The 24,224-nt window shown below is 52.4% G+C and overlaps 12 protein-coding genes across 13 annotated transcripts; 5 read left to right on the top strand and 7 right to left on the bottom strand.

Moving 5' to 3' along the window:
* Positions 1–363: 363 nt before the first annotated feature.
* CKM354_000733900 (uncharacterized protein) lies at positions 364–1,137 on the top strand (the record flags this gene model as incomplete). Of its 2 annotated transcripts, none has more annotated exons than XM_044802682.1 (1): positions 364–1,137. In XM_044802682.1, one exon carries the CDS (start codon positions 364–366, stop codon positions 1,135–1,137), a length of 774 nt encoding a protein of 257 aa, XP_044658617.1. The 2 variants fall into 2 exon arrangements, with proteins under 2 accessions (XP_044658617.1, XP_044658618.1); XM_044802683.1 differs by having other exon boundaries at positions 634–1,137.
* A 342-nt stretch (positions 1,138–1,479) lies between these two features.
* On the bottom strand, positions 1,480–3,369 carry CKM354_000733800 (uncharacterized protein; the record flags this gene model as incomplete). The annotated part of the gene is made up of 1 exon (XM_044802681.1): positions 1,480–3,369. One exon carries the CDS (start codon positions 3,367–3,369, stop codon positions 1,480–1,482), a length of 1,890 nt encoding a protein of 629 aa, XP_044658616.1.
* Positions 3,370–3,985: 616 nt separating this feature from the next.
* Positions 3,986–5,429, bottom strand: CKM354_000733700 (uncharacterized protein; the record flags this gene model as incomplete). The annotated part of the gene is made up of 2 exons (XM_044802680.1): positions 3,986–4,438; positions 4,491–5,429. The coding sequence occupies 2 exons, from the start codon at positions 5,427–5,429 to the stop codon at positions 3,986–3,988; spliced, it is 1,392 nt and encodes a 463-aa protein (XP_044658615.1).
* Positions 5,430–7,367: 1,938 nt separating this feature from the next.
* CKM354_000733600 (uncharacterized protein) lies at positions 7,368–10,538 on the bottom strand (the record flags this gene model as incomplete). Its single annotated transcript, XM_044802679.1, has 1 exon — positions 7,368–10,538. The coding sequence occupies one exon, from the start codon at positions 10,536–10,538 to the stop codon at positions 7,368–7,370; it is 3,171 nt and encodes a 1,056-aa protein (XP_044658614.1).
* Positions 10,539–11,624: 1,086 nt separating this feature from the next.
* CKM354_000733500 (uncharacterized protein) lies at positions 11,625–12,278 on the bottom strand (the record flags this gene model as incomplete). The annotated part of the gene is made up of 3 exons (XM_044802678.1): positions 11,625–11,978; positions 12,036–12,186; positions 12,241–12,278. 3 exons carry the CDS (start codon positions 12,276–12,278, stop codon positions 11,625–11,627), a joined length of 543 nt encoding a protein of 180 aa, XP_044658613.1.
* Positions 12,279–12,523: 245 nt separating this feature from the next.
* CKM354_000733400 (uncharacterized protein) lies at positions 12,524–13,636 on the top strand (the record flags this gene model as incomplete). Its single annotated transcript, XM_044802677.1, has 3 exons — positions 12,524–13,101; positions 13,153–13,389; positions 13,447–13,636. 3 exons carry the CDS (start codon positions 12,524–12,526, stop codon positions 13,634–13,636), a joined length of 1,005 nt encoding a protein of 334 aa, XP_044658612.1.
* Positions 13,637–14,325: 689 nt separating this feature from the next.
* On the top strand, positions 14,326–15,243 carry CKM354_000733300 (uncharacterized protein; the record flags this gene model as incomplete). The annotated part of the gene is made up of 2 exons (XM_044802676.1): positions 14,326–14,530; positions 14,588–15,243. 2 exons carry the CDS (start codon positions 14,326–14,328, stop codon positions 15,241–15,243), a joined length of 861 nt encoding a protein of 286 aa, XP_044658611.1.
* Positions 15,244–15,922: 679 nt separating this feature from the next.
* Positions 15,923–17,231, top strand: CKM354_000733200 (uncharacterized protein; the record flags this gene model as incomplete). The annotated part of the gene is made up of 4 exons (XM_044802675.1): positions 15,923–16,122; positions 16,210–16,579; positions 16,639–16,949; positions 17,015–17,231. The coding sequence occupies 4 exons, from the start codon at positions 15,923–15,925 to the stop codon at positions 17,229–17,231; spliced, it is 1,098 nt and encodes a 365-aa protein (XP_044658610.1).
* A 307-nt stretch (positions 17,232–17,538) lies between these two features.
* CKM354_000733100 (uncharacterized protein) lies at positions 17,539–19,084 on the bottom strand (the record flags this gene model as incomplete). Its single annotated transcript, XM_044802674.1, has 5 exons — positions 17,539–17,720; positions 17,787–17,949; positions 17,998–18,308; positions 18,365–18,699; positions 18,750–19,084. 5 exons carry the CDS (start codon positions 19,082–19,084, stop codon positions 17,539–17,541), a joined length of 1,326 nt encoding a protein of 441 aa, XP_044658609.1.
* A 601-nt stretch (positions 19,085–19,685) lies between these two features.
* CKM354_000733000 (uncharacterized protein) lies at positions 19,686–21,396 on the top strand (the record flags this gene model as incomplete). Its single annotated transcript, XM_044802673.1, has 4 exons — positions 19,686–19,727; positions 19,783–20,580; positions 20,639–20,868; positions 20,922–21,396. 4 exons carry the CDS (start codon positions 19,686–19,688, stop codon positions 21,394–21,396), a joined length of 1,545 nt encoding a protein of 514 aa, XP_044658608.1.
* An 82-nt stretch (positions 21,397–21,478) lies between these two features.
* On the bottom strand, positions 21,479–22,251 carry CKM354_000732900 (uncharacterized protein; the record flags this gene model as incomplete). Its single annotated transcript, XM_044802672.1, has 2 exons — positions 21,479–21,545; positions 21,602–22,251. 2 exons carry the CDS (start codon positions 22,249–22,251, stop codon positions 21,479–21,481), a joined length of 717 nt encoding a protein of 238 aa, XP_044658607.1.
* Positions 22,252–22,960: 709 nt separating this feature from the next.
* Positions 22,961–24,066, bottom strand: CKM354_000732800 (uncharacterized protein; the record flags this gene model as incomplete). Its single annotated transcript, XM_044802671.1, has 2 exons — positions 22,961–23,480; positions 23,540–24,066. The coding sequence occupies 2 exons, from the start codon at positions 24,064–24,066 to the stop codon at positions 22,961–22,963; spliced, it is 1,047 nt and encodes a 348-aa protein (XP_044658606.1).
* Positions 24,067–24,224: the final 158 nt, after the last annotated feature.

Here is a 24,224-nt window from a genome sequence, read left to right as displayed (position 1 = left end):
ACTCGAGGCCAAGATGTCATGCCTGTTGGTCCATTGCCGCATTGGGCAAGAAGAAGGATTCCAACCAGCCACTGCACAGCAGCACTGCCATTGAGATCATCGCTAATCCTTCGAAGTGTCGATCATCTACGATGGTACCAGGATACCAACAAGTGAACAAGCTATCGTGTTGCTAACGTATAAGAAGCTCTGCATGCATCGGCCATCGCAAAGAGCATCCACTCTGAGGCCATAGGCATACCGAGCAGCGCGCATTGAAAGAAAAAAAGTAGCTATCTTCGCACGAAACGAAAGCTTGCCTTGGTTGCAAGATACCCATTCACACAAGACTGTCCAACTCAGCATATCCAAGCAAGAACGACCATGGCGGTCTCCATCCCCCGTCAACTCCTCACAAACTCCTACAAAGGCCCTCACTACACCCTCCAACCCGATGAAACCTCCTCCGCCAACGGCCTCATCCTCGCCCCCTCCGAATCCTACGTCAACGGAGGCCTGCTCTTCACTCTCCTCCCCGCCTCTAACAGCACCCCGACGAACCCCACTTATACCCTCCAAATCGTCTTCGAAGAACACCACTCCCGCTTCAACTTCACAAAATCCGGCACGGAATACACCACCTGGCTCCTCGACATGTGGGATACTCCTTCTCGCGACCAAGTCTGTCTTTCCGAACCCGATGGGACTACGAGTCAAATTTGGCATTTGGAAGAACAGACTCGACTACCCGAAGGTGCACCTGGAACGAAGTATTATAAATTATGGAATGATTGGACGGGGCCGGGGATGTGTTTGGATACGTATGCTGATGGACAATTTGCGGCGCACATGTCTGATAGGGCGGGGGATACGAGTGGGCAGTATTGGATGTTGAGTGGGTTGCCTCCTCAGCAACAACAACAGCAGTATGTTGCTCTTCCGCCGCCTCAACAGAATTATGCGCCGTATGCGGCTGCGGGCGCTGCGGCGGGGTATGCGCATGGGAATCAGCATCATGATGATGATAGCAGCAGCAGTAGTGATAGTAGTGATGATGATGGGCATGGGAAGAAGAAGAAGAAGCATAGTAAGAGGGATATGGCGACGAAGGCTGCGAAGGGGTATCTGGCTGGGAGGTTTGCGCAGAAATTTGCTTAGAGTTCATTGGGTATTGATAGCAAGAAGTCTTCAGCAAAATGAAGAAATGAGTCCCAGGAATTACGATGTGGCGATCTATTTGCACACTTTAAAAAGTATTCCATTCTCAGTGCCGATCCGGAACGCCAGCGCTAATACTCACACGTATGTCGATGTTATGCATTCTGTCGACAGAGCTTCCCACACCGTCGATGCCGAAAAGATGCTTCAGATGCTCCAGGTGCTCCCAGGTTCTCGATTCAAAGAAAAATGCCATGTTCAAGCATCACCAAGACTCCCAGACTCTCCAACCAGATCCCAAAGTGCATGACCCAAGACACCAATAGTGTGCTTCACCCTTTCCTAAATTCCTTCATGAACGCCACCACAGCCACAGTCTTTCCCAAAAGCAGCCTGATTACCAGCGCTCCTCCGCATGGCTCTAGTCCGATGATCTCCATGGTAGCCCTCTAGATGTGTCTGTCCATCCAGTCTCTCTCCATCCTCCGGCACAGTGCCTAGAAACTCCACATGTTTCCCCTTTCGCTCATGTGCGAACTTCTTCAGGATTTTGGTCACCCTCTCCACCTCCTCTCCAGCACCCAAGTAACTCTTCAAGAAGTTGCCGACATCAGTATTCTCGTGGTTTCCAACCAAGGCCCGAGCAGCAACAGGATCCGAAGAGTAAATGTTGACATCCGCGCCGGAATGGCCATGTGTTGACCAACCTGTTTGCGCGCGACGGGATATCATGTCGGCAAAAATGTACGATGCGGGAGCGGAAGCTGTGAGGAGAGATTCTATCTCGGCGGAGGAGGCGTCGTGGATCCCCAGATTCTTCTTGAAGAGGGAGTCCAAGAATTCACGCTCATCTTCATCGTGAGCGGAGTCATTTTCTTGCAGTTCTTTCTTGTGGAGCTTGGTCGTTCCACGATGTAAGAACTCATACCAGTTCTTCGCCGTGTGACTAGCAGAGTGTGAAGCATTGGCAAGGACACCCGGATACCAGAGATAGTCCGGGTACGTTTCGTGCAATTGTCTCGCCGCGGCCAAACCACCTGTTTCATGATCCGAAGTGGAAACCATCAGCGTGGGAGTATCCGACTCGTCGATGAATTCCAGCACGGCCTTCATGGCGTGGTCGTAAGCCAACACCTCGTGTACCTGCGCAGCAGGATCGTTCCCGTGACCTGCGTGATCGATTCTGGAACCCTCGATCATGACGAAGAAGCCCTTGTCAGAATGCTTTGAGGCGGCAGCAAGGAGATTGAGTGCTTTGCGGGTTGTTTCCTCCAAACTCGGGTATACGTCGTTCTCCTGCCTACGATCGATTTCGTATGGGATGTCGGTTGGAGCAAAGAGGGCCAGTAGCGGAAGTTCTGCGGTGTCACTACCCAGCGCGTCGAAGTCCTTTCTGTCCCCGATATACTTCCAGCCGTTCTCTCTCGCGACCTTCAAAGCGTCCACATCGTCGGCACGGCACCCTCCTTCGGTGGTGTTAGGTAGGAAGTGACATCGTCCACCTCCCATCATGAGATCCACCACTCTGCCTAGAGGATGCGTTTCTCCCAACATCTGCAATGCGATCTCGTCTTCCATTTCCCTTCTCCTTACATGGCTCGCAAAAACCGCCGGCGTGGCATCCGTGATGCGCGTAGTGACCACCAATCCTGTTGTGTATCCCATGCGCTTCGCAGCCTCCATAACAGAACCGCAAGGCTCGAAGTCCGGCAAGACAGAAATAGCTCCATTGTAGCTCTTTGCACCACAAGAGAAAGCCGTCGCTCCAGCAGCGGAGTCAGTAACGAGCGAACTTGAGCTGCGAGTTCGACTTTGTCCGATGAGATGTTGATCAATGCCTAGTGTTTCGCCCCAAGGCAGGTCCTCAACGTATTGTCTCCAAGATCGCGTCAGAGCGAGAGAAGTCGGCCCCATGCCGTCGGAGACCATGAAGATGAGGTTCTTCTTCCCCTTGCCGCCGTCTTTGCCTCCGCTGCCTCCGTTCTGTTGCCCATCATTGCCTGTTTGTGTAGTATGTTGCCAGATCACTGCTAAGACTACTACTGCGGCGGTTGCAATTATTGCCCAGATGAGGAGTCCTATCTCCCGCCATCGGTTGCGTGCAAGGAGTTTAGTGGTGCTTCGACTGTCGGTTTTGCCGGTTCGCTGGCCGGTCAGGAGGGCATCTTCTTCCTCGATGCCGCGTTCGGAGGAGTTCGTCGATGGCGGTCGGTGAATGACAGGTTCGGTCATGGCGTCGTCCGAGATTGAAGGTGTGTTCGCCGCTATGGTGATAGGAGTCGACTCCAGGCGCGCAACGACGGGCTGAGACACGCGTGCCTCTGTATGACTGAACGCGACTGTCTCAGGTTACCGGCGTTCACTCCTCTGATAAGTGTATGAATGAGAACAGAAGAGAAGAAGAGAAAAGGAGATGTTAGGTCTGGTGACTGGGATCACAGCGTGTGAGGTGTGGTGCAGCTGTCAGCAGGTTCACGGCTCGGTCAGATGAGAGGCAGGGTCCATTGAGAGGCGGATCCCACCCACAACAACAACGACAGCAGAGTCACAAGAAGAAGTGCACGTTGAAGTCTTCACAATGTATATTTGTCACACTCAAGTCTAGCTCGATCGAAAACTCGTCACCTCAGCCAAAACGCTATGCAAAGCTGTGCCGCCTCTAATACTCGTACCCGCTGTCGTATCGTGATGAAGTGAAGGAGAAGAAATAGGAAAGTCATAAGCCCATATCCAGTTCATGCCATCTCATAATGCCATGCGGTCCATGTCCAGTCCATCATCGTAACATCTGGAGATCGTACCGGGTTGCCTCCGTGGAAGGAGCGAGGGAAAGAGGAAGGGAAGGTCACTACCGCCCTTGACTTCTGCTCCTCCCCTCATATCGCATCCCTTCCTCCTCCCTCTTCTTGTCCTCCCGGTACTCACTCCACTTATTCTCTCCGGCATTGGCCAACAAGCCGCCGACAACAGCGCCAATGATAATATCACGTTGACGGTGTTGCTTGCCGAATTGTCTGCCTGCCAAACCTCCAGCGACAGCACCAGCCAAACCGACTCCGAGACCTCTACTAGAAGTGTCAAACGTTTGCGCGATCTTGTCCTGGAAGTTGTTGCCTCCGCCGGATCTGCTGCGCGACCGGCTTCGAGAGCGTGAGCGAGAGTACGATCGTTCGCGACCGCGTGAGACTCCGCTGCGGCGACTGACTTGCGAGCGGTCGAGGTGAGGATCGGAGCGACGCGCTACAGTGCCTCCACCGCCGTACGGCGCATCACGGGCGTAGCTGTCTCTGCGGTCGGCGGGCTGAGTAGCTGGTCAGTCGAGATTCATACGTTGCACCACGCCGGTGACGAACAACAAGTGGTCCTGCACCTACAGGTCCCCGATATCTCTCTGTCGTCTCGACATAGCGGTCGTAGTCGCGATCGTCGTATCGGTCGCGATCACTATATCCTCGGCCACTACTTTCGTACCTGCGACCACTTCGCTCGTCGTAGTCGCTGTCATCGTCATCGTAGTAGCGACTGCGTGGTGGAGGCTGGGCAGACCGTGAGCGCGTCTCGCCCTGGTATTGGGTGTTACCCCGGTAGTCGTCGTTGTACCCCGATGCCATTCCGCTGTCTCTGCGAGAACCAGCGTTGGTCGTTGCGACGAGCTGCTTGTTCGGCTTGTCGTGCTTTTCCAGAGTCCAGAGGTCCTTGTCGGGGAGTACGGAGGCTGGGTTGCGCGCAGGATCGTCTGTTTCTGCTTCGTACTCCTGCAAGACACGATCGTTGCGTTCGTTCAGAGTACGGATGAGAGCTGAAGTGTCCGAATCGTCGGCGAAACGACTCTTCGCAGCAGGTTCTAAGAGACTTGCTTGCTGGCGTCGCGATGCTGGAAGACGGATGAGCTGAGAGTTGTATGGATCAGCGTCGAGAGGACGGGCTGAACGAGTTAAGGCAAAGGCAGTATTGCGCTCAAAGTCTGATGACCTCACGCGTGAATTGCGGCCTTGCGATGCTGACCGGAGCCCTGTGCGGTTCGCGCCACCAGAGCTGCTGGAAGAGGACGAGGAGGCCGCCGCAGTCGCTGCGCGGCGCTGCTGCTGCTGCTGACTACTCCTGGACGGGGCGGCCGTAATGACCTGCTGATGATGGTCCGGTGGCAGTGAACGCGGCGGTCGCACAGGCCGGTACACGTCTTCGACCTTCTTGCCGTTGATGTACTTGCGGGCACGATCCCATCCAGAATCGAAGTGGTTGTTGACAGCCCAGCTCACAAACTCACCTGCGTCCTCTACAACGCCCTCCATCTCCTCGCAGCCGCCTTCTGCCCACTATCGAGCGACGCTGGCGGCGGATGGTGGCGGGGCAGCCCAACAATGACGTGGGTCTTGCAGGAGGAAATCTGGCTGCGCCCGACGCAAGGCGCAGGATTGCCCGACTTCTTCACCCCACGTGATGAGCGAATTGTTGGTCGGATTGGCCAGACCAGAATGGTGCGGCTCGCTGCAGGAGGGCGATGGGGCTGGCGCGGATCCGGGCGCGGCGACTTGGAGTCCTGCGAGCTGGGGATGCTGGACTTGCGCAGATTCTCAACCTCTTTTTGTGTCGACGGTGCCTCTCGCTTGCGGTACTTGTGGATGCTGGTGCTGGCAGTGTCGAAATGAGTGGTGTTGCTGGTGATGTCGCGGAGTGCAGAGTGAGCGGATATTCATGCACGCGTGAAGCTGCCTCGAGCTTGCGATTCCACGCGAGCGAACGACTCAGGTTGCTGTGCGCGCTCGACTCTAGCACAGGCGAAGGTGTCTGAATCCGGACGTCAGGTGCTCAACGCGAAGAAACACGCCTGTTCTGGCGTCGCTGTTGAAGAAAACGGCGGCTCGTCTTCTTCAATTGAATTTCCTCTCTGTTGGCGGCGCGGAGCGGATGGGAGAGCAAGGCCGGATCTGACTTTGTATTTCTCAAACAGAAAGAAACGAGGGTAAGAAGAGTTTGTGGCTGACTGACTGTTTGCGACTACACTCACTTCATCATTCACTTCCCTCACTTGCACAAGTCTGGCTCCTGTCGCGGCTCGATCTCAATTTGCTCCATTCGCTGCCGGCACCTATTCTTCCACGCTTCCTGCTTCTGCTGCGTTGGCATTAATGACGTGGGCTTGCAGCTGCCCATAATTGATTGGGCTCACGATGCTTCCATGGGGGTGGCGGCTACCGCTTGGAGCGATGAACGTATCTGGGTCAAGGCTTCCTTGCGAAAGCATCTCATCCATTCGCTCCAACGGCTCCAAGGACAGCGGTGTGCAAGGTGCTGGCTGATTTTTCGGTCCGTGTTCTAGGCATTCGGATCCCGTTCGACTATCCTCAAGGCTGTCACATGTGTCTTTCACTTGTGACGATGCTGCCTATACACACGGCATCTGTGGCAATCGCGGGTTGTTCTACTGTCCTCTCGCATCACCATGACCCCGAAGCGTGGGAGCAGATACCCATCAGGCCTCAAGCCCGACTCCGATTATTGAAAAAACTCATCTGCCAACCAAATAGGACGCCACTTGCTTCATCTGTGTCTCTCGATCAAGGATATACCACCTATCGCAACGCGGCAAGCTGATGCCGCCCAAAGCATAAAAACTCGGTCGTGAGCTTCACTGGTTCATTTGTGCAGGTACGGAGCTGTTGGCAGTTTGCCAGTATACAGGGAATACTTGCTCGGCATCTGTCTGCTCGCCGAGTCATTCCAACACTCGGGCCGCATTGTGAACGAGTGACAGCGTTTGAGATGTTACAGTTTCGATCATCATTCCGATAGCGATGGTTTGCTTTGTGAAGTTCGACAATGCGTCTGCGTTTCTCAACGAAGCCAGACCAGAGTGGAGATCTGCACGTTCTGCATTTGAACCATGGTGTTCAGCTAATCTGGACCTGGGACGAGATGGTCACGTTGTCGTCTTGGGTCATTGGTGCTGCATTATGCAGTCCGAGTAGATCGTGCTTAATGATGGAACGCTTGCATTTTTGGTAAGCCAGTCGGCATAGTCATTCATCGTTGCCGGCCTATCTGGCATGGTGACTGGCCTGCAGCCTCTCATTCTCTTTTTGATCGCTCATCGCTACACTCTACTGTGGAAGCTTGCTGGCCATATTGCAGGAAAGACCTATCTCTCGTGGTATCTCCTTGAGCTTATCCTTCGGATCGACATTGGCCGTGCTCTATGGTCATGAATTCTATCATCAGCGCATCAATGACTACATAATCCCCAGCTCGCCAAAGGCTTTCACAACCTCTTTATCAACGTTCACCAGCCACAGTTCCTGAAACTGTTCCTGTCCTCCACAACCCTCGATTGCTTTTTGTAGGTAATGCCGGATGAATTGCGGCAAATTGACTGTGTGCACCTCATCTCCCGTCGTCAAAACCCTTCTCCTCGCATCTTCTGGCGTTTCGGGGCCGTACTCTTCATTTGCGGCATTGTCTTTCCAAACCAGGGTATCACTTCCAATATCTGCTTCGTCTTCTCTCAATTCGAGTAACATACTCGTCCAAATCGACATGAGCGATTGTAAGTTTTCGAGCACGACGGGGAGATTAGTTTCAAGGAGTTTAGTGAGTGCCAAACACATCAGCTTCTTGCGTGATGGGTCGCCGATGTTCTCGAAGTGGGAAGTCCATTCTTCGAGAAGCCATTTAAGAGTTGCAGAGAGGTCGGGTTGGTTGAGAGTGCCTGATGCGACGGCTTGGAGGGTCGGTACGAAGCCTTCGAGAGAGCCGAGAATGGCTCGGGCGAAGATGGCGAAGTAGTCTGTTTCAACAATGCCATCAACGGGTGCTTCTTGCGCGTTGGGTCCGGTGCTACAGTGTGCGGTCCAGCTTCCATGGAGGCCTTGAAGCAGTTTGGAGAAGAACCCGAAGTTGCCGTTCTCGGGGTCGGTGGCCGATGCCAATGTATAGGTGACAAGGTACGAAGCATTGGTAAACTGGCCAAGAGGCAACGAGGAGGCTACATCTTGTCTTTGGACGAGCCTTAGGCTTGTCTCGATCACATTGCAAACTCTCCCATTCGCATCAGCTTTGAGACCACCGAGTAGGGCCGCAAGCGCGCGGAACATATCTGAGCGAACAGGATCTGAAAGCATGTGGTGTGGTGCTGCAAGCACGTAGGATTCGGCGATCTCCAATGCCTTTCGGAGATTCTCGGACCCAAGCTCGAAGATCTGGTAGAGGTACTGTACGAGGTCGAGCAGCTCCGGCGAAGCAGAGCCGTCGGGTGTCTGCGTGAGGACAGCGTGCCACAGCTCGAGCGCATCTTCAAGAAGATAGACTTGCGTCTCCGATCCGGGTTCTACTGCACCTCTGATGATCGGGACGACCATTGCGTGCAGAGGTAGTGATTCTGCTCTCATAGCATTGACTAAGCGAGCCAAGATCGTCAAGATCGATTGCTTCATCAAGTGCTCCTCGCCGGATTGATCCCACAATGGAGGCAGCAGCGTCACGATGCGATCGGCGTATGGAACGACGTGGACGTCCAATCTTTCAACAATGACGCTGATCGTATTGAGGAGTGCCATCTTCGTCTCTGTCAGCTCCACTTCTCCGATCAAAGTCATGAGCTGTGTCAATATTGTTTGAGCGTATGGTAAGAATGTCTCCGCCTTGAACTCCCAGTCATTGGCAATGTTGGCGAATTGTCTACCAGCAGTCACTCGCACAACTTCGTCATTTAGTTGATCCTCGTGATTCAGTAGATGCTGAAAAATCCGATACACGAGCGGTCGGCTCGCATCGGACACCTTGACTGAGATCCATTGTCCAAGCAGGACAGCTGCTCTTCGTCGGAGTATGTTGTAGCCAGGAGCTTGCTTCTGCACTTCCTGAACAAGCACGTCCCTGATAAAGGCATCAAAGTCCAGCTCCTGGTGCACAACGGATGCTGCCAGCCCGATCGCAGTATAGACTGAGTCCTTGAACAAGACGTTGTCGTTCTCAGGGTTGGCTACTGAGTAGAAGACATTTAGCAGAGGAGCGACAATGATCTCCTTGTAATTGATGGCAAGATCCAGGAACAGCTTCTCCGAGCAAGATCGTACTGAAAATTCCCAGTCCTCGCCATCGCCTTCTTCGCGCTTCTCCCACTCCTCAGGCTCTTCCAGCCATTCTCGAAGGTCACTCTCTCTGAAGACGAAGAATTTGGTGACCATAATTTCCATTGCCTCTCGCACAAAGTCCTGTGTGAGCAGGGTCTCCTTGATGATATCGGTCGCCTTATTCTTCTCCTCTTTGTCCCCTGGTGTGCGATACTTGAACGTCAACGCTGGGCTGTGCACCATTTTGGCGCATGCGCGGATGATGAGCAGACCTTTCAGGGCGATCTTCTCCATGAACGGCTTCTCGTTCGCGGAGTCGCCGTCAGAGCCGATCTTGGAAGACAAAGCAGAAGCAACGGCCTCCTTAGAGCCGAAGACGTTGCCGAGTTCTTTGATCAAGCCCCAGTAGTGCTGTGTCAGCTGCAACGAGTTGGGTAACAAGATGAAAGCCGCTGGTTGACTCTTGGCCATTTCGTGATGCAATTTAGCAAGCTGAACAGCGTGACGACCTACCAAACGCAGAGCGTCTCCTGAAATCTGAGGATTGGCTGAAGTAATGATGGGCAGGAAAGCGCCAAGCTGTTCAAGCGACAAGTTCCAGAATGCAACAACATCCGAGTCTCGGTTTGGATGCTCATATCCTGACACGAGCAGTCGGCGCAACAGTTTGATGGCGAGCAGACTTTGCTGCATCTCATCTAGGTTCATCGTGTTTTGCCATGACTGCACCAAACGAGCGTAGACGTTACCCACGACTGATACGATCTCTGGCGTAGCCGCTTGGAGATACTGTCTGGTGCGCTGCAACCGTCCAGTCGACAACTCCTTGACAATATGAAGCAGTGTGAGAAGTGATCGAGCGAGTTGTATTGGAGACGCATCTGCTTGACGGATTGCCGAAACGAAGATGGAAACTGCATCTGGCCAGTCGGCGGGATACTCATACCTGGCAATCTTGGCTACCACTAACGCAGCTTGCAGTGCGAGGCGATTGTCTTGCTGAGTAAGAACCGACTCGGGCAGTCTGGAGCGGATGGCTTGTTTGTCCTCTTTGGAAACTGCGTTCGTAGCTGTTCTTCGCCAATACTTGTCGATTCCATTTTTGAGTTGAATTATGGCCAAGTATCGGACCTCGACTGGTAGTTGCGGAGTCAGGTAAGCGCTTTGGAGATGCTTGTAGAAACCCGCCTCCTTCTCCCATCGTGCGAGCTGTTTTGTTCCAGTCTGAATTTGGGTGGGATCTGAAGATGCTGCCGACTGCAATGTGTTGACGAGGACACCTTCAAATAACGGTGCCGCCTCGCCAGGCACTTCAATGGCGAAAGACGGCATCTCAGGCGAGGATGAGTGGATGCATGTGTCAAGTTCTCATCGAGGGCGCTCTCCGCGATGATACGTTGGCTCGCCGGATCGGACCCTGCCGCCGCTAAGTCACCAGTCAAAATCGCAAATGTTAATCCAGATCCCTTCTTCACATTACATTACACACCCATGGCAGAAATTGGCAGTTCACGCAACTCTCTCGATGAATGCACTGCTGAAAAAATTGGGCAGAGTAAGTGCTTGTTCAAGAAGCAACGCGAATTGTCCTTCGGACACTGAACGCTGTCTCCCGTTACACGCAAAAATCTCCGAGACCTTCGCTGGCGAGCATGACCGCGTGGTACCATGCTGCCGGTGTAACTCCTGGCCAGCAGACTACAGACGTGACACTGGTATAGATGCTCGTGAGTTCTACGTTACGCATTGTTCTGTGCGGTCGAGGGACCACACATTCCCTTTCCTGCGTGCACAAGCCACGTTGCAATCCACATCTGATCATAGTGCGAGTGTGGGCGATCCTGAGGCACTTGCGCCTTGCAAATCCACAGGCTAGCTACGCAACAAGGAAGAGTGTCCGGAGAGAAATGGTCTCTAAAGCGGAGCCGCGTCAAGAGGACACAGCGCGGCGGCTCTTCATCTTTGTCCCTCCTCGCGTGACGCCTGACCGCTCTTGATTTTGGATCAAGCTCTTGATTTTTGTTGATTCTGTTTGATGTGTCATTTTCCGTCCTTATTCATGTATGTCTTACCTGATTCAAGCTCTTGATTTGCCCTGTCCTTGCCCTCGAATTACATAGCATCTGTTCTGATGATGACACGACTCGAGACTGCGGAAGTTCTGAAGGCACTAAAGGAAATACTGACTCTGACTACTCAATTACGACAAACGTATTCGCCATTGACGGTGCTCACGATCTTGGCGGCCTTCTGCTCTCCCTTCAGAGGCATCCCCTGCGTCATATTTATCGACCTCATGTTCTCGTATCTTCGAGATGGATAGCTTCGCGCAAGAGTGCCCAGGTCGCGGGAATTGCTACAGAGACATGGAGTGCAGCTGCCAGAGCATACTTGTATTCAGCCAACTCGTCCAATGTTTTAGACATATGACGGCTCGAGACTCGCGGCGCATTGCTTCAGGACTTTTTCGAGTTCCTGAACTCGCTTGGTAAAATCTCCCTGGTCTTGGAGTCGCAGATCAGACTTGTGAGCGTCGGAGACAGACGCATTTAACTCGTTCTGGCTTGCGGTAGCCTTCTCTAAATCCGCCTTTGTCGACGTGCCGATCGCGCGCTGCACAGCCGACCACTCTTCTTTGTTGAATGGTATGCCAGGGGTTTCCAGCAGACTCTCCGAGTACTCGTATACTGCCATAGCGCGCTCTGATGTGGCAAGGGCCTTCTTGCGGGTACTTTCGTCTACTCTGCCTGGGCCCGTGGCCTGTCTGAAAGCCTGTATTGGTCAGCACCATCATCAGATCAGTGAGCTTCTGCGTACGATTTCACGTACCGTTTTCATACAGTGGAACGCTGCTCTGTTCACTTGCATGGCGCGAAGCAAGATCGTGAGGTGGGCCGGGTCGCTTGCATTCAACTTCGCCTTCATCTCCTCAATGAGCTCTGCGGCCTTCTGCAACGTCGCGACCTGCGAGAGCTCCTTGCTATTTCGCATTAGACCATGGAGGACCTCCAGGAAGAACTCGAGGACCACATACCGCGCATCTTGATCTCCTGGGGCTCCCGGTTCCGGCATCATGCTTCATCTACCGTTCGTTTTCGTGACTTGATACTGTCGAGTTGATACTGTCTAGGAGCTTATGGTCCAAGCACACCATTTACTGGAGATGCATGTGATTGCATCATCAGCTCGACAATACGACCCCTCGTGAATGCATCAGGCAGCAAACAGGCCTGCGGCCCACCCCGTCCCCTTCGACTAGGCAAACTTGTGTTCAAACACGCTTCAGTCCTGATCTCGATCATCGTTGGCAACGCATCATGGACAAACCCTACTCTTTCGCCGACTTCCAGGAGGACGTGGCGAAGACCACGGAGCAATACATCGAAATGTACAGCCCATCACAGAAACCTTTCGAGCTGGCGCCTCTCGGAGAAAACTCGTCGCTGGCTGATTTCCTCCAGCGGGTCGCACTCCAAACCCAACCTATTCTCGAAGAGTTCACCAACAACCCCTTCACACTCCCGTGCCGCACGCCTTTTGCGCATAATTACCAGGAAGGCAGAGACTTGCAGAAGCTCGATGATAGTCTGATGAGAGAACACGAGGGACGAGCTCTCATCCCGGCTAGAAAGACACACTCTGCACAAGCTTATCCGTCCGACGTCAAGCATTTGAACCAGCTTCGAGCAGCCAGGCGTCAACTCTCCGTGTTTTTGAAGGGATCGCTGTCGCCCAACGACATTCAAGCCATTATCGAACCCTTCATCGAGGGCACGAACGCCGAGAGCCTCCAGGCAGCCGAGATGGAAGAGGCCGCGAAGATTCATCGCGCCACGTGTGACATTCTGTATCCTGTTATGTTCAGGTTATATTACTTCCAGGGCAAAGATGTCTGGTAGGATGACTCGCACAGCATGGCTTGTACTCAAACGCTGACAACGTACAGGGAATCTTCCACGATCGAACAACGCCGCATCTTGTATCGCCAAATCCGCAACCAGTCGCCTCTTGCGATAGATGAAATGATTTATCCAACCGAGAGCAAGGTAGTCGATTTCTGTGGCATCCATGCGAACCGAACATCGTCATTGGCGAAGAAGTATCGAGATTTCTGCGAGTACAAGTTCTTGCGCCTGTGCGAAGCTACCATGTATTACCGTGTCTGGAAGTTCGACGACTGGAAGTAAGCAGCTAGATGTCAAGCATATCAGTGCGGTTCAGGCTAACACTTGTACCGCAGAGAGCCAGTCTATGATCTATTCAAGACCGTCCCAATGGACGCCACGATCACGGACGAGATCGGGCTGTCTTTGGATATTATGGACATTCCAGGGAATCATGGGGGATTGCTAGGGATGAACCGTAGAAAGAGGCCGATCCCACATTATTTCGGGTCATTCAGCCTTAACGAGTTCAAGCGGAGGGCATAGGTAAGCTGTCTGGAGCATAGATTAGTCCCGGTGGACTTTTGGCGAGCCAGGTGTGCATGGAAGATCCTGCGCGTGAGACCCGATAAGCCGTATCATGATGTGAGACATGAGTCGGGGAGTCTTGCAGTAATTTCGACGCGATGCTCTGGGATGTTGCTGCAGTGCTTGCTAATGACAATGCATCAGTATGGCGGTTAAGGGAAGGCCGTCTTGGTGGCGGATGTTGAAGGAAGGAAGAAAGATCAGCCAATGGTCAGGTGATGCGACTTCAGCGCCACCTCGTGATGCTTGATGCCATGTTCCTGTCTCCGCACAGCTCACTCGCCCTCTCCGCTTCTAGTCAACCTTGCCTGTCACACCGCGCGCGTCCTTATGTCTACATCGCTCGCCGTTGCCACTCTTCACCACTACGATTTCCCATCGAGAAACCACCACTCATCCCTCGATCTTGCAGCCGTCGCGAAGATGGCTGCTTGAAAGACAGGTCACGCGACGATGGCGGGGCCTTGCAGACTGCGGCATTGCGTCTACACCCGGACTCATTGAACCAACAGGAAGAGCGTGCGAGTGCGAGAGTATCAAGATCAGCTTCTTTCCTTCGGCGCGATTGCGATAGGCGTTCCAGGAATCACATCGTACAGAGTCCATCCAGCTGATCCGGGCCTTACACGAGTCTATACCTATTTACCATGGGCAGACATCGTAAAGGGGTGCCCTCAGTGGCATCCAGCGCCATTTCATCGGCCATCTCCTCGCGTATGACATCGGCAGCTCCGTCCCGAGCTTCATCGCCACGCCCGGCGATCAAGCCGTTCCGCTTCTTCGACCTTCCGGCCGAACTGCGCATCAGGATTTATGAGCAGGTGCTGTGCACCAGAAAGCCATTGGACCTTGGTAAGCCATGGGAGTGGCCTCCGCTGGGGTAGCGGGCACTGACTGGTAGCACTGCAGACCCTTCGAACTACCGTTTCGTCCATCCACGACTCTCGATCTTCCTCGTCTCACGCCGCATGTACGAAGAAGCCTACCAGATCTTCTATGGCCAGACGATCCGCCTTTTCCCACATCCATACCACGGCAAGTTCTTCAACACGAAGAAGCCGCTGCTTCAGCGGTTGCCGGTGAAGTATCGCGAGGTCGTTACGAGCATCGAGCTCCTACTTGGGCCTGGTTGGCACAAGCCGCCGCGCTGCCACAATGTGCTCCCAGCACTCGGTCTACGCGATTGCACCAGCCTCCGAACGCTGAAGATCTGGGTGGATTGCGACCCCACTGATAGCATTTTCAATGGTTTCCGGGGTCCAAACGCGACAGAAGATACCTACGTTTGGTTTTGCGTGAACATGCTGCACGGCATACTCGAGCAGGTCCCCAGCATGGAGACTGTTCAAATCGACCACGATGAGCGAGTCAAGAAGCAATCGCCATTGACGGCAGCTTTGAAGAGAAAGGCGGAAGAATTTCACAAGAGATTTGGTTGGGGACCTTGCAGAAATGCAATCAAGGACAAAGATGTGGTTGATATACCAGGGTTAGAGAAGGCCATGGCGAGCATGGGCATCTCCAACGTCAACGAGCCACCAAGAGTGGTTGAGATCCTGGCATAGGATGGCGAGTGCCAGGCGTAGGGCGTCAGATATTGAGGACTTCGGGTCTGACTTGTGCTGGGCATGGTTTGTGGTTGTGCATGGAGACTCAAGCTACACACTGTTACTGTAGCCACATTCTTCCGGATTTGTAATTACATTCGACGTATCTTGCACGTATGAAGATGTGGGACGCGGCCGCGCGCGGGTGACATTGCATAATGGGAGCTGGTAGGATCTCCGTACACCGCTATCGAGCTTTTTCCTGCATGTTGCTTTGCTGATACGGTCGCCCATTAACCGCACAGCGTCATGTTCTTCTCCTATAAATGTCTGCCTGCCGCTCGACAGTATATTTCGCGAATCCCGCCTTCTTACAATCAGTGAACATTGATTAAGGTAGCCGAGGCATTCCAAGCCGGCGATAGGCGGCGATTAGCCTGGCATTAGCCACACGTCTTACGAAAGTGGGCTGTCGCTATTTTACTTCCGAGCAGACAGATAGGAATCGTCGGTGGGGCATCATCGATTCTCGTCAAATCTCCTTGGAATACAAAAGCTGGCTGATATTCGAAACTTGTTGGAAGCCAGAAGACCACCATCCCTTCCTTCACTTGCTCTTTCCTCACTTACCTGAGTGACTAGCAAAAGTACAACCCACCACGACAAAGCCAAAAGACAAAGCATCATCTCGACAACCATGGCGGGCTCCACGGATTACAGCTTCGAAGGCTGGATGGGCCTCGACAAGTCCTCTGCTGAGGGCAACATGGTTTGGCAGAAATTCCCGAACCCCAAGACCTGGGAGGAAACGGATGTCGATATCGAGATTTCGCATTGTGGAATTTGCGGAAGTGATATTCACACGCTGCGGTCCGGCTGGGGACCAACTCTTTACCCGTATGTGCCCCTCAATAGCCACAAGCCGCCACCCGAAAGCTATGCAGCAAAAGGCATTGAGCATGGATGCTAACATGAACCGCACAGAGTCTGCGTCGGTCATGAAATCGTCGGCAAGGCTGTCCGCGTTGGATCGAAAGTCCCAGCGAGCAGGAACATCAAAGTTGGCGATCGCGTGGGTGTCGGAGCTCAAGCTCTTTCGTGCCTAAAGCCCGATTGCGAAGAGTGCGAGGCTGGTCTTGAGCCTTACTGTCGGCACAATATTGGTACTTTTGGCTCCAAGTATCCTGACGGCTCGATCAGCTACGGTGGCTACGCGGATTATAACCGGACGGACTCGCGCTTCGTCTTTCGCATCCCAGATGGAATACCGAGCGCGGCAGCGGCTCCCATGCTGTGTGGAGGTATCACGGTGTACAGTCCATTGAAGCAGAATGGTTGTGGACCGGGGAAGAGGGTGAGCATTCAAATCCACCTGAGAATCTGCTGATGTGTTTTGTTTGCTAACGACCATAGGTCGGCATTATTGGTGTCGGAGGTCTAGGACACTTCGGTGTCCTATTTGCGAAAGCTATGGGCGCCTCGAAGGTCGTCGGTATCTCTCGGAGAGCTGACAAGAAAGACGATGTACTCAAGATGGGAGCGGACGAGTATATCGCCACCGAGGAAGACAAGGACTGGAACAAGAAGCACGCTCGCTCTCTGGATTTGATCGTCTGCACTGTTTCTTCTCCATCGATGCCGTTGTCGAAGTACTTGCAGCTTCTCCGCACCAAGGGCGAGTTCATCCAGGTCGGGGCGCCGGAGGACAAGTTGCCTGATATGAAGTATGTTTGCAGTCAATGACCCTGTGAATTCTGTGGGACGTGATTATTGACAACCTCTCTTATAGTGCTTTTGCTTTCATCGGCAAGGGCGTCAAGCTGGGTGGCAGCATGATTGGCTCCCCTGCAGAAATTGAGGAGATGCTTCAGCTTGCTGCGGACAAGAACATCAAGCCTTGGATCAACGAGGTGCCCATGAAGGATGCCAACAAGGCCATTGTCGATATGGAGGCTGGAAAGGCGAGGTACAGAATTACCTTGGTCAACGAAAAGCACGCTTCCTAAACGTTGGACTTAAACTGTAGTTGCTGGGAGTTTCTCATTGAAAATGATCAACTCCCGCAATTCGGCGAGGTCAAAAAAGAATTTGAATACGTGCAAATGCATCATCAAGGCGAGCAAAAAGATTGTGCCCACAACTTATCATGACGATAGACTAGGAAGCAAGCCTTGTGGCCACTAGCTACTGTCACTATGTCCATCAAGGTTGTCCATCAAAGCTTCCAGGCCATCCATCAATCGGTCGCCTAATTCAGCGCCATTACCAGTACCTTGCACAAGAGTGTACACAGGGGCTAAGTTCCACTCCTCACTACGGGCAGTTCGCCAACCAAGGATCCTGAAGAACTTCACGAGCGGTCTTCCGATCCTGCGGTTGCCATTTGAGCATGGCACGCAAAAAGGACAAAAATTCCGCTTTGCTTTGGCCATTGAGACATGTCAAGCGATCTTCGAGCGTATCTGGAGAGAGCGGTGGATTATTCTTCCATTTGCCTATTGATACTTTGTTAGTCTTGCGATCGGTCGAGAGTAAGGTGGAAGCAAGCATAATTTCCTGACCTTGTTCATCAAAGACTCTCCAAGCATGAGCACTTTGACGTTGCATTTCCACGGGCGGATGGCCTAGCAGGCCAACCATCTCACCAATGTGCACTCGATTGTTGTGATAGCCTTCTTCATCGTGGCCGTCAAAGAGATGCGAAATTTTTATCATATCCCAAGCCTACCAATGTCAGCTAAGCTGCGGAGCCGGACGAGTATAGAATCTTACCACACATGCCGTATTCCAGATGTCTACTTGATGATTCCAAGGTAACTGCAGCAGTATTTCTGGAGCCTTGTACACTTCTGGTTGGATTTCTTTGTAGGGAAACCTCGATCCGATTCGAGCTTCTCCGAAGTCACAAAGTATTGGCCGTCCGAAAGCGTGCCCTTGTGGATGTGATAATTTGCGTGAACCGTAGATGGTTCTCCTCTCATCGATTACTTTGCGTGGCACAGGATTAGTTCGTTCATTCTCGGCGAAGGTGGAAAGGACGCTTGTGTCCTCGATCTCCAACATGATATTTGACGGCTTGATGTCTGGTCACTCGTGTTAGACACGAGAGAATGAGTCCTGTTCACAGTAGAAGACAAACCACAATGCGTCATACTCGCCTCGGTATGGAGAAAGTCCAAAGTTTCTAGCAAAGAGAAGATTGAGCCCTTGACAAGGTCTTCAGGGAATGGCCGCGGAGATCCTCCAAACCTTTGAAGGTCGAACAAGGTAGTATGTAGAGGCTGGTGGACGAGACAGTAATGCCTAGAGCCATCTGTAGCAGGTAGATGAAACCAGTCCAGCAGATCTCGAATGCCGAGTCGGCCAGGGTGGGCAGATCGTATTGAACTCAAGTGAGCGTACGCCACCTGCTCGAGATGTACATAGTGTTGTGAAGTCTTGACGTAGACTTTGACTGCGACAAATTCGTCATTGCTACGAGTTCGTCAGCGAGGAAGATCTGTTTGCGAGCGACACAGATGTACTTTGTGTCTCGACAGAGCCAGACAGTAGAGTTGGCTCCGTATCCCAGCTTGCCCACCACAACATATCGTGACTTTAGAGTATCGCCAATGTGTATTGGGTAGAACTGTTCGTGGCTGTACCCAGGCAGTCTTTCCTCCTCAAAAGGCCGTTCCGCCTGCTTGGTTGAGGTCGTTGAAGCTCTTCGTATGCTCGTTCTACAGGTGACAGAAGAGAAATTCCGGCGACTGCTCAGCACAATATTATGGTAGAGCGCCTGGAGGGAGTATTTTGCGACATGCGAAGAGTAAGAAGCGAAGAAAATACGGGGACATGTTCGCTGTAAGGCCGGGTTCATCGTCACGACAGGTGATATGACATTTTTGTGCTTCCTTCATGGTCATGGCTGGATATTCCGGACATGCTCAGGCGAGTGGCACAGCAGCGAACTTGTGCGGCTACACCCGAATTGTGAGAAGACGCGAGTCTTGCAGTATAGAGACGGCTTATGCATCTCCGCGATACGACGGCGGGTAGGAGAGAGGATTGAGTTTCTTGCGCAAGTGTTTGTTTCGGAGGGTCGCCCAGTGGGCGGGCGGCCTCGTGGGCTCGTGTCGTTTTGCCGTCGACAGATAGCCTATTGCGAAGTTTGCCGGGGTTGTTGATGGGGGAGGTCAATAATTGATTAGAAGTTCGCCGCGGCAGTCTCATCAAGCGCTGTGCTCGCTGATCCACTTTTCTCATTCGACAGCCAATGAACATGCTTCGATTAGTCTTTTGAGCCTGCTTGCTGACCCTCGCGTTCTACCTCGGCCGATGGAGGGACAATCGTCTGGAGGTAGAGATGTTCGCGAAGATGTTGTTGTATAGACCCTTTCCGTTTGATTCAACTTCTCTTTGTGGCAAAAAGTCCCGTCTCCAGCACCACAGATTCCAGCCATAACACACATTCATTCACGATGGGAGGAGGTCCAGCATTGACGCGACAGGAAGTCGCCAAAGTAATGCCACACACGCCTCGTTGGTACTCTTGCCACTGCTAATAGCTTGCCACAGCACACTGCCGAAGAAGATACTTGGCTCATCATCGACCACAAGGTCTACGACGTCTCCGATTTCCTCGAAGCCCATCCCGGAGGCGAAGTTGTCCTTCGTCAAGTCGCCGGTCAGGATGCCACCGAAGCCTTCTACAACCTCCATCGCCAGGAAGTCCTCACACAGTACAAATCGTTATGCTTGGGAACATTAGATAGCGAGAAGGAGGAGGTCATCACACCACAGCCAGGCGATCTGAGCAAGGTTCCTTACGCTGAGCCATTGTGGTTGAACCCAGTCTTCAAGAGCCCTTACTACAACGAGAGCCACAGGAGATTGCAAAAGGAAGTGAGAAAGTTCACCGAGCAGCACATCAAGCCTGAGGCCAGAGAGAAGGAAGAAGATGGAACCACGATATCGCAAGAGCTGATCGACAAGATGGCCGAGAACAACCTTTTGGCGTGCCGATTGGGACCCGGGAAACATTTGGCGGGCAGAGAATTGTTTGGTGGTGCAGTCAAGGGCGAGGATTTCGATTACTTCCACGACTTGATTGTTACCCAGGAGATCGTGAGGACGAACATGAGAGGTTTCCAGGATGGAAACATGGCTGGTATGACCATCTCTTTGACTGCTGTACACCAGTGGTGCAAGGATGATGAACTCCGTGAAAGAGTCTCGAAGGAAGTGCTTTCAGGAAAGAAGAAGATCTGTCTCGCTGTCACTGAGGCATTCGCCGGAAGTGATGTGGCAGGTTTGAGGACGACATGCGAACTGAGCGAGGATGGACAGCATTACATCGTCAATGGCACGAAGAAGGTGAGTGCAGCGGCAATAAATTCTGATTATGTGTGGCCAATACTGACGGTCACGATAGTGGATCACCAACGGCGTTTTCTGCGACTACTTTGTCACTGCTTGCAAGTCGGATAAGGGCTACACTGTGCTGCTCGTCGAGCGAGATGACAATGTCGACACTAAGCTGATCAAGACTTCATACTCGACCGCTGCCGGCACGACATACATCGAATTCAATAATGTGAAGGTACCAAAGAGGAACATTCTCGGACCAGAGCACGCCGGCTTCCAAGTCATCATGGCAAATTTGTGAGTAAACGCGTCATGCTTCGAATGTTCTATCAATAATAACACGAATCCAGCAACCACGAACGCTTCATGATGTGTGCCATGGTCTCCCGCTGGTCCCGCACCGTTCTCGAGGAATGCCTCAAATGGGGTCACCAACGTATCGTCTTCGGCAAGCCTCTCATCCAGCAGCCAGTCATCAGAGCCAAAATTGCAGCTATGATCGCCAAAGTCGAAGCCTGCCAATCCTGGATCGAATCTATCACGTACCAAATGACCAAGATGTCGTATGCGGAGCAGTCCAAGCAGCTCAGTGGTCCTATTGCACTTTGCAAATTCTACTGCACGCGTTGCGCGCACGAAATCGCGGACGATGCGACAAATATCTTCGGTGGAAGAGGTATCACCAGGGGCGGAATGGGTAGCGTGGTCGAGATGTTTAACCGAACAAATAAGTTTGATGCAATTTTGGGTGGCGCTGAAGAGGTTCTGGCTGATCTGGGTGTGAGACAGGCGATGAAGTTCATGCCAAAGGGGGCGAAGTTGTAAACTTGAGTGTTTTATCTAACTCTAACTCGCAGCATCAATTGCATGTATATACTTCTGATGTGTTTTTGCACAAGCCTACTGATTATGCTGGAAGACCTCCTTGGTAGCATTGGCTGGTGAGTGGCGCTTCCGCGTAAGTGTCATCGGCACTAGAAGAATGTCAGATGTTGAACTCAATTTAGACATAGACGGCAGGACCACTTACCATCTTGGCACAAGCAAAAGCTCAGCGCATCCTTTTGGAGTCGTTCTCGCAGCATTGCGGTAGAAAAGTCTAGGACCATACAGCTCGCCGTCCGTCCAGCAGGTGAAGAACGTTCCGAACTCGTCATTCTGGTCGGCTGGATTGTCGTAACGCACGTGGAAGATGCCCTTCTCTCCACCGTTGTCGATGCTGAATCCAGGTGTTCCGGTCTCAGATCCACAGTTTCTGTTACTCCAGCCCACATTTCTTCTGCCAAGCTCGTCTACTTCGTTGGGTCCAGAAATGAGCATGCTTGCGAGGTAGGCGTTGAGAGTAACGAGAGTGTTGCAGTCTGGGTCAGGATTGGTGGCATTCACACTCCATCTCCGATAGCCGCACTGGTCTGAGCCATAACAATGCGTTCCAACATAGCTCGTGAAGACGTAGCGGTTGAAACAATCAGTAGTGTAGCCACCGGTCTGGGAACCACTTGCTGTTGCCAGTGGCTGTCGTCTGTCGATGTCCCAGTTCGTTACACGACCCTCGAGCTCGCCGGCAGTAATTATCGGCCAGAGCACGAAGCTTGTTGACGAGGAGAGAGCTTGTGCTGTGACTGAGCTGGTTGTTGCAAGGACAGTCAAGAGACTGCTGAGAATGGTTGAGGATAGCATGATGGGCGATTTCCTGTGAGTGGTAGATCTTGCAAGACTTTCAGTAGTTGATAGAAATATGACTACTTACACATATGGCTACCTGCCTGCCTGTACATCGGACGAGAATCAATGCCGGTCACCGCGAGAGATTTCGTCTGGTCGTACAAGGAATGCTAGAAGGATTCACACTTCTGCGAGAGTGGCCATATCAAGGATCTTGGTGGGTCTTGCCTCGCTCGAAATAGCAATTTCGATATAGCTTAGCGCAATATAATTCTCTTCGCTTGCAGAGATGGGATCTGGCCACTCTTGATTGTGAAGGTAAAGCCAGACCGGCACCGAAACATGGCCGATAGTGAGCACCTTGCTACTGCAACCCATGCCCGGGAACACAAAGCGAAGGATTGTTTTGTGGTCACAGTGGATAGAAGACGGCATGTTCGGAGACTCGATGCCTTGGCGGACATTGACGAGCCGGGCCTGCTTCTTCGTTGTTATATGGTGAGCAGATGGACGATGTAAGAGAAGAAAGTGCCATCGTGATCGATGAGAACGGTGGATGGGTCGAAGATTCGCAGAGCGATCATGACACAGAACAAACAAGCATCGGAACTTTGACCTGGGCTCATGCTTATGGCACGCTAGCGAATACAATGATGCAGTAGGAAGTATTTACGACAGTGGAGAAGAAATACATGAAGGCCAGGAATAGACTGAGTTGAGAGTTCTACCTGTTGACGATTCTATACGCTCGATCCAAAGCCAGTTCCGAGCGAGAAAGAAACGTCAATCGCTCTTGCGGACTGACATAAGCCATCCTGTCAATGGAGAACTCCACTTTATCCCTTGAAAGCCCAAGCTCTGCCATACTTTGCACCATCATTGCCAACTCGAGATGTTGAGGCCCACGCGACCTTGGATCCGTGTCGAAAAAATCCTCGACGGGGCTCTGAGAGTATTGTAACCTGAATGACTCGAAGCTTTTCTTTGCACCAGGCGCATACTTCACAGTCCCGAGCCACCTCTGCACATGGGAGAGCTTGACCCGGTCGATCATGTTGGCAATGATTATTTTGTTGTAGAAGTAAATGCTGAGATACTCGTGTCGGATTTGTCGACATGTTTGAGCAATTTTCGGCACGATGGGTTCTTTCCAGTCCAGCTTCACGGTTTTGGGCAGCTCGGCGATTGAGATGGCGTATATTTGGTTCCTGATCTCGGCAGGGAGGTCCAGGAACCCAATGACACTGCCTGAATGTTAGAGAAAGCTGAATTCTTTACTGAGAATGGGTTGTTCCTGACTTACTGGCACCTTGGTGTCGTATTACTGACAGCTCCAAGAAGGATTGGGGTCCTTCCGCTGGTCGTGCTCGCAACGGCTTGTTGGTGTTTCAGCCGAGTAGCATCGTCTCGCCTGAGAACGTTCTCCAAAGATGACGTGGCTCGAGGAAATCTGTCAGTGGCAGTCTTGTTACCCATGAGCAGCGACAGAGCCGCGCAGACGATTCTGCAAAGGGCAACTGCAATTCTTATCCATAGCCCTTGGCCACCAGATGCTTTTGCTGGTACTGCTGGCTGAGTTCCATGGTCGAGCTGAACGTCCGCCGGAGCAGCCTTCGGAGAAGATCGAAGGTATGTGAGACTTATTGCGCTGAGCACCTTCGAGGCTCTATCTGCAGCCCTGGCAGCCTCACGGGCACGCCATCCAGCCTCTATACCCTCCCAAGCCTGCTGTTGTGCGATCTCGATTTGACGTTCTTGAAGCAAGAGAGGGATCTGATGCGATGGGTAGAGGGAACCCGTCTTCGATTCGTCGGCATATAAGAGAGACATGTTGAATTGTATAGGGCGCTCTATGTCTTTCGATGTTGGGATGGTGATTTGGGGCGAAGTTGGTATGAGGCCTCCGGCGCAAGTTATTGCACTGAGGAAGAGAAGACGATCTTGATTAAGTACTCCAAACGCGGGCTGAGGAGTGAACAAGTGCAGGT

Source organism: Cercospora kikuchii (genome assembly GCF_019650295.1).
Source record: "Cercospora kikuchii DNA, contig_00004, whole genome shotgun sequence".
NCBI classification, from domain to species: Eukaryota; Fungi; Ascomycota; class Dothideomycetes; order Mycosphaerellales; family Mycosphaerellaceae; genus Cercospora; species Cercospora kikuchii.
Note: the sequence above shows the minus strand (reverse complement) of the source record. Positions and strands in the feature narration are given on the sequence as shown.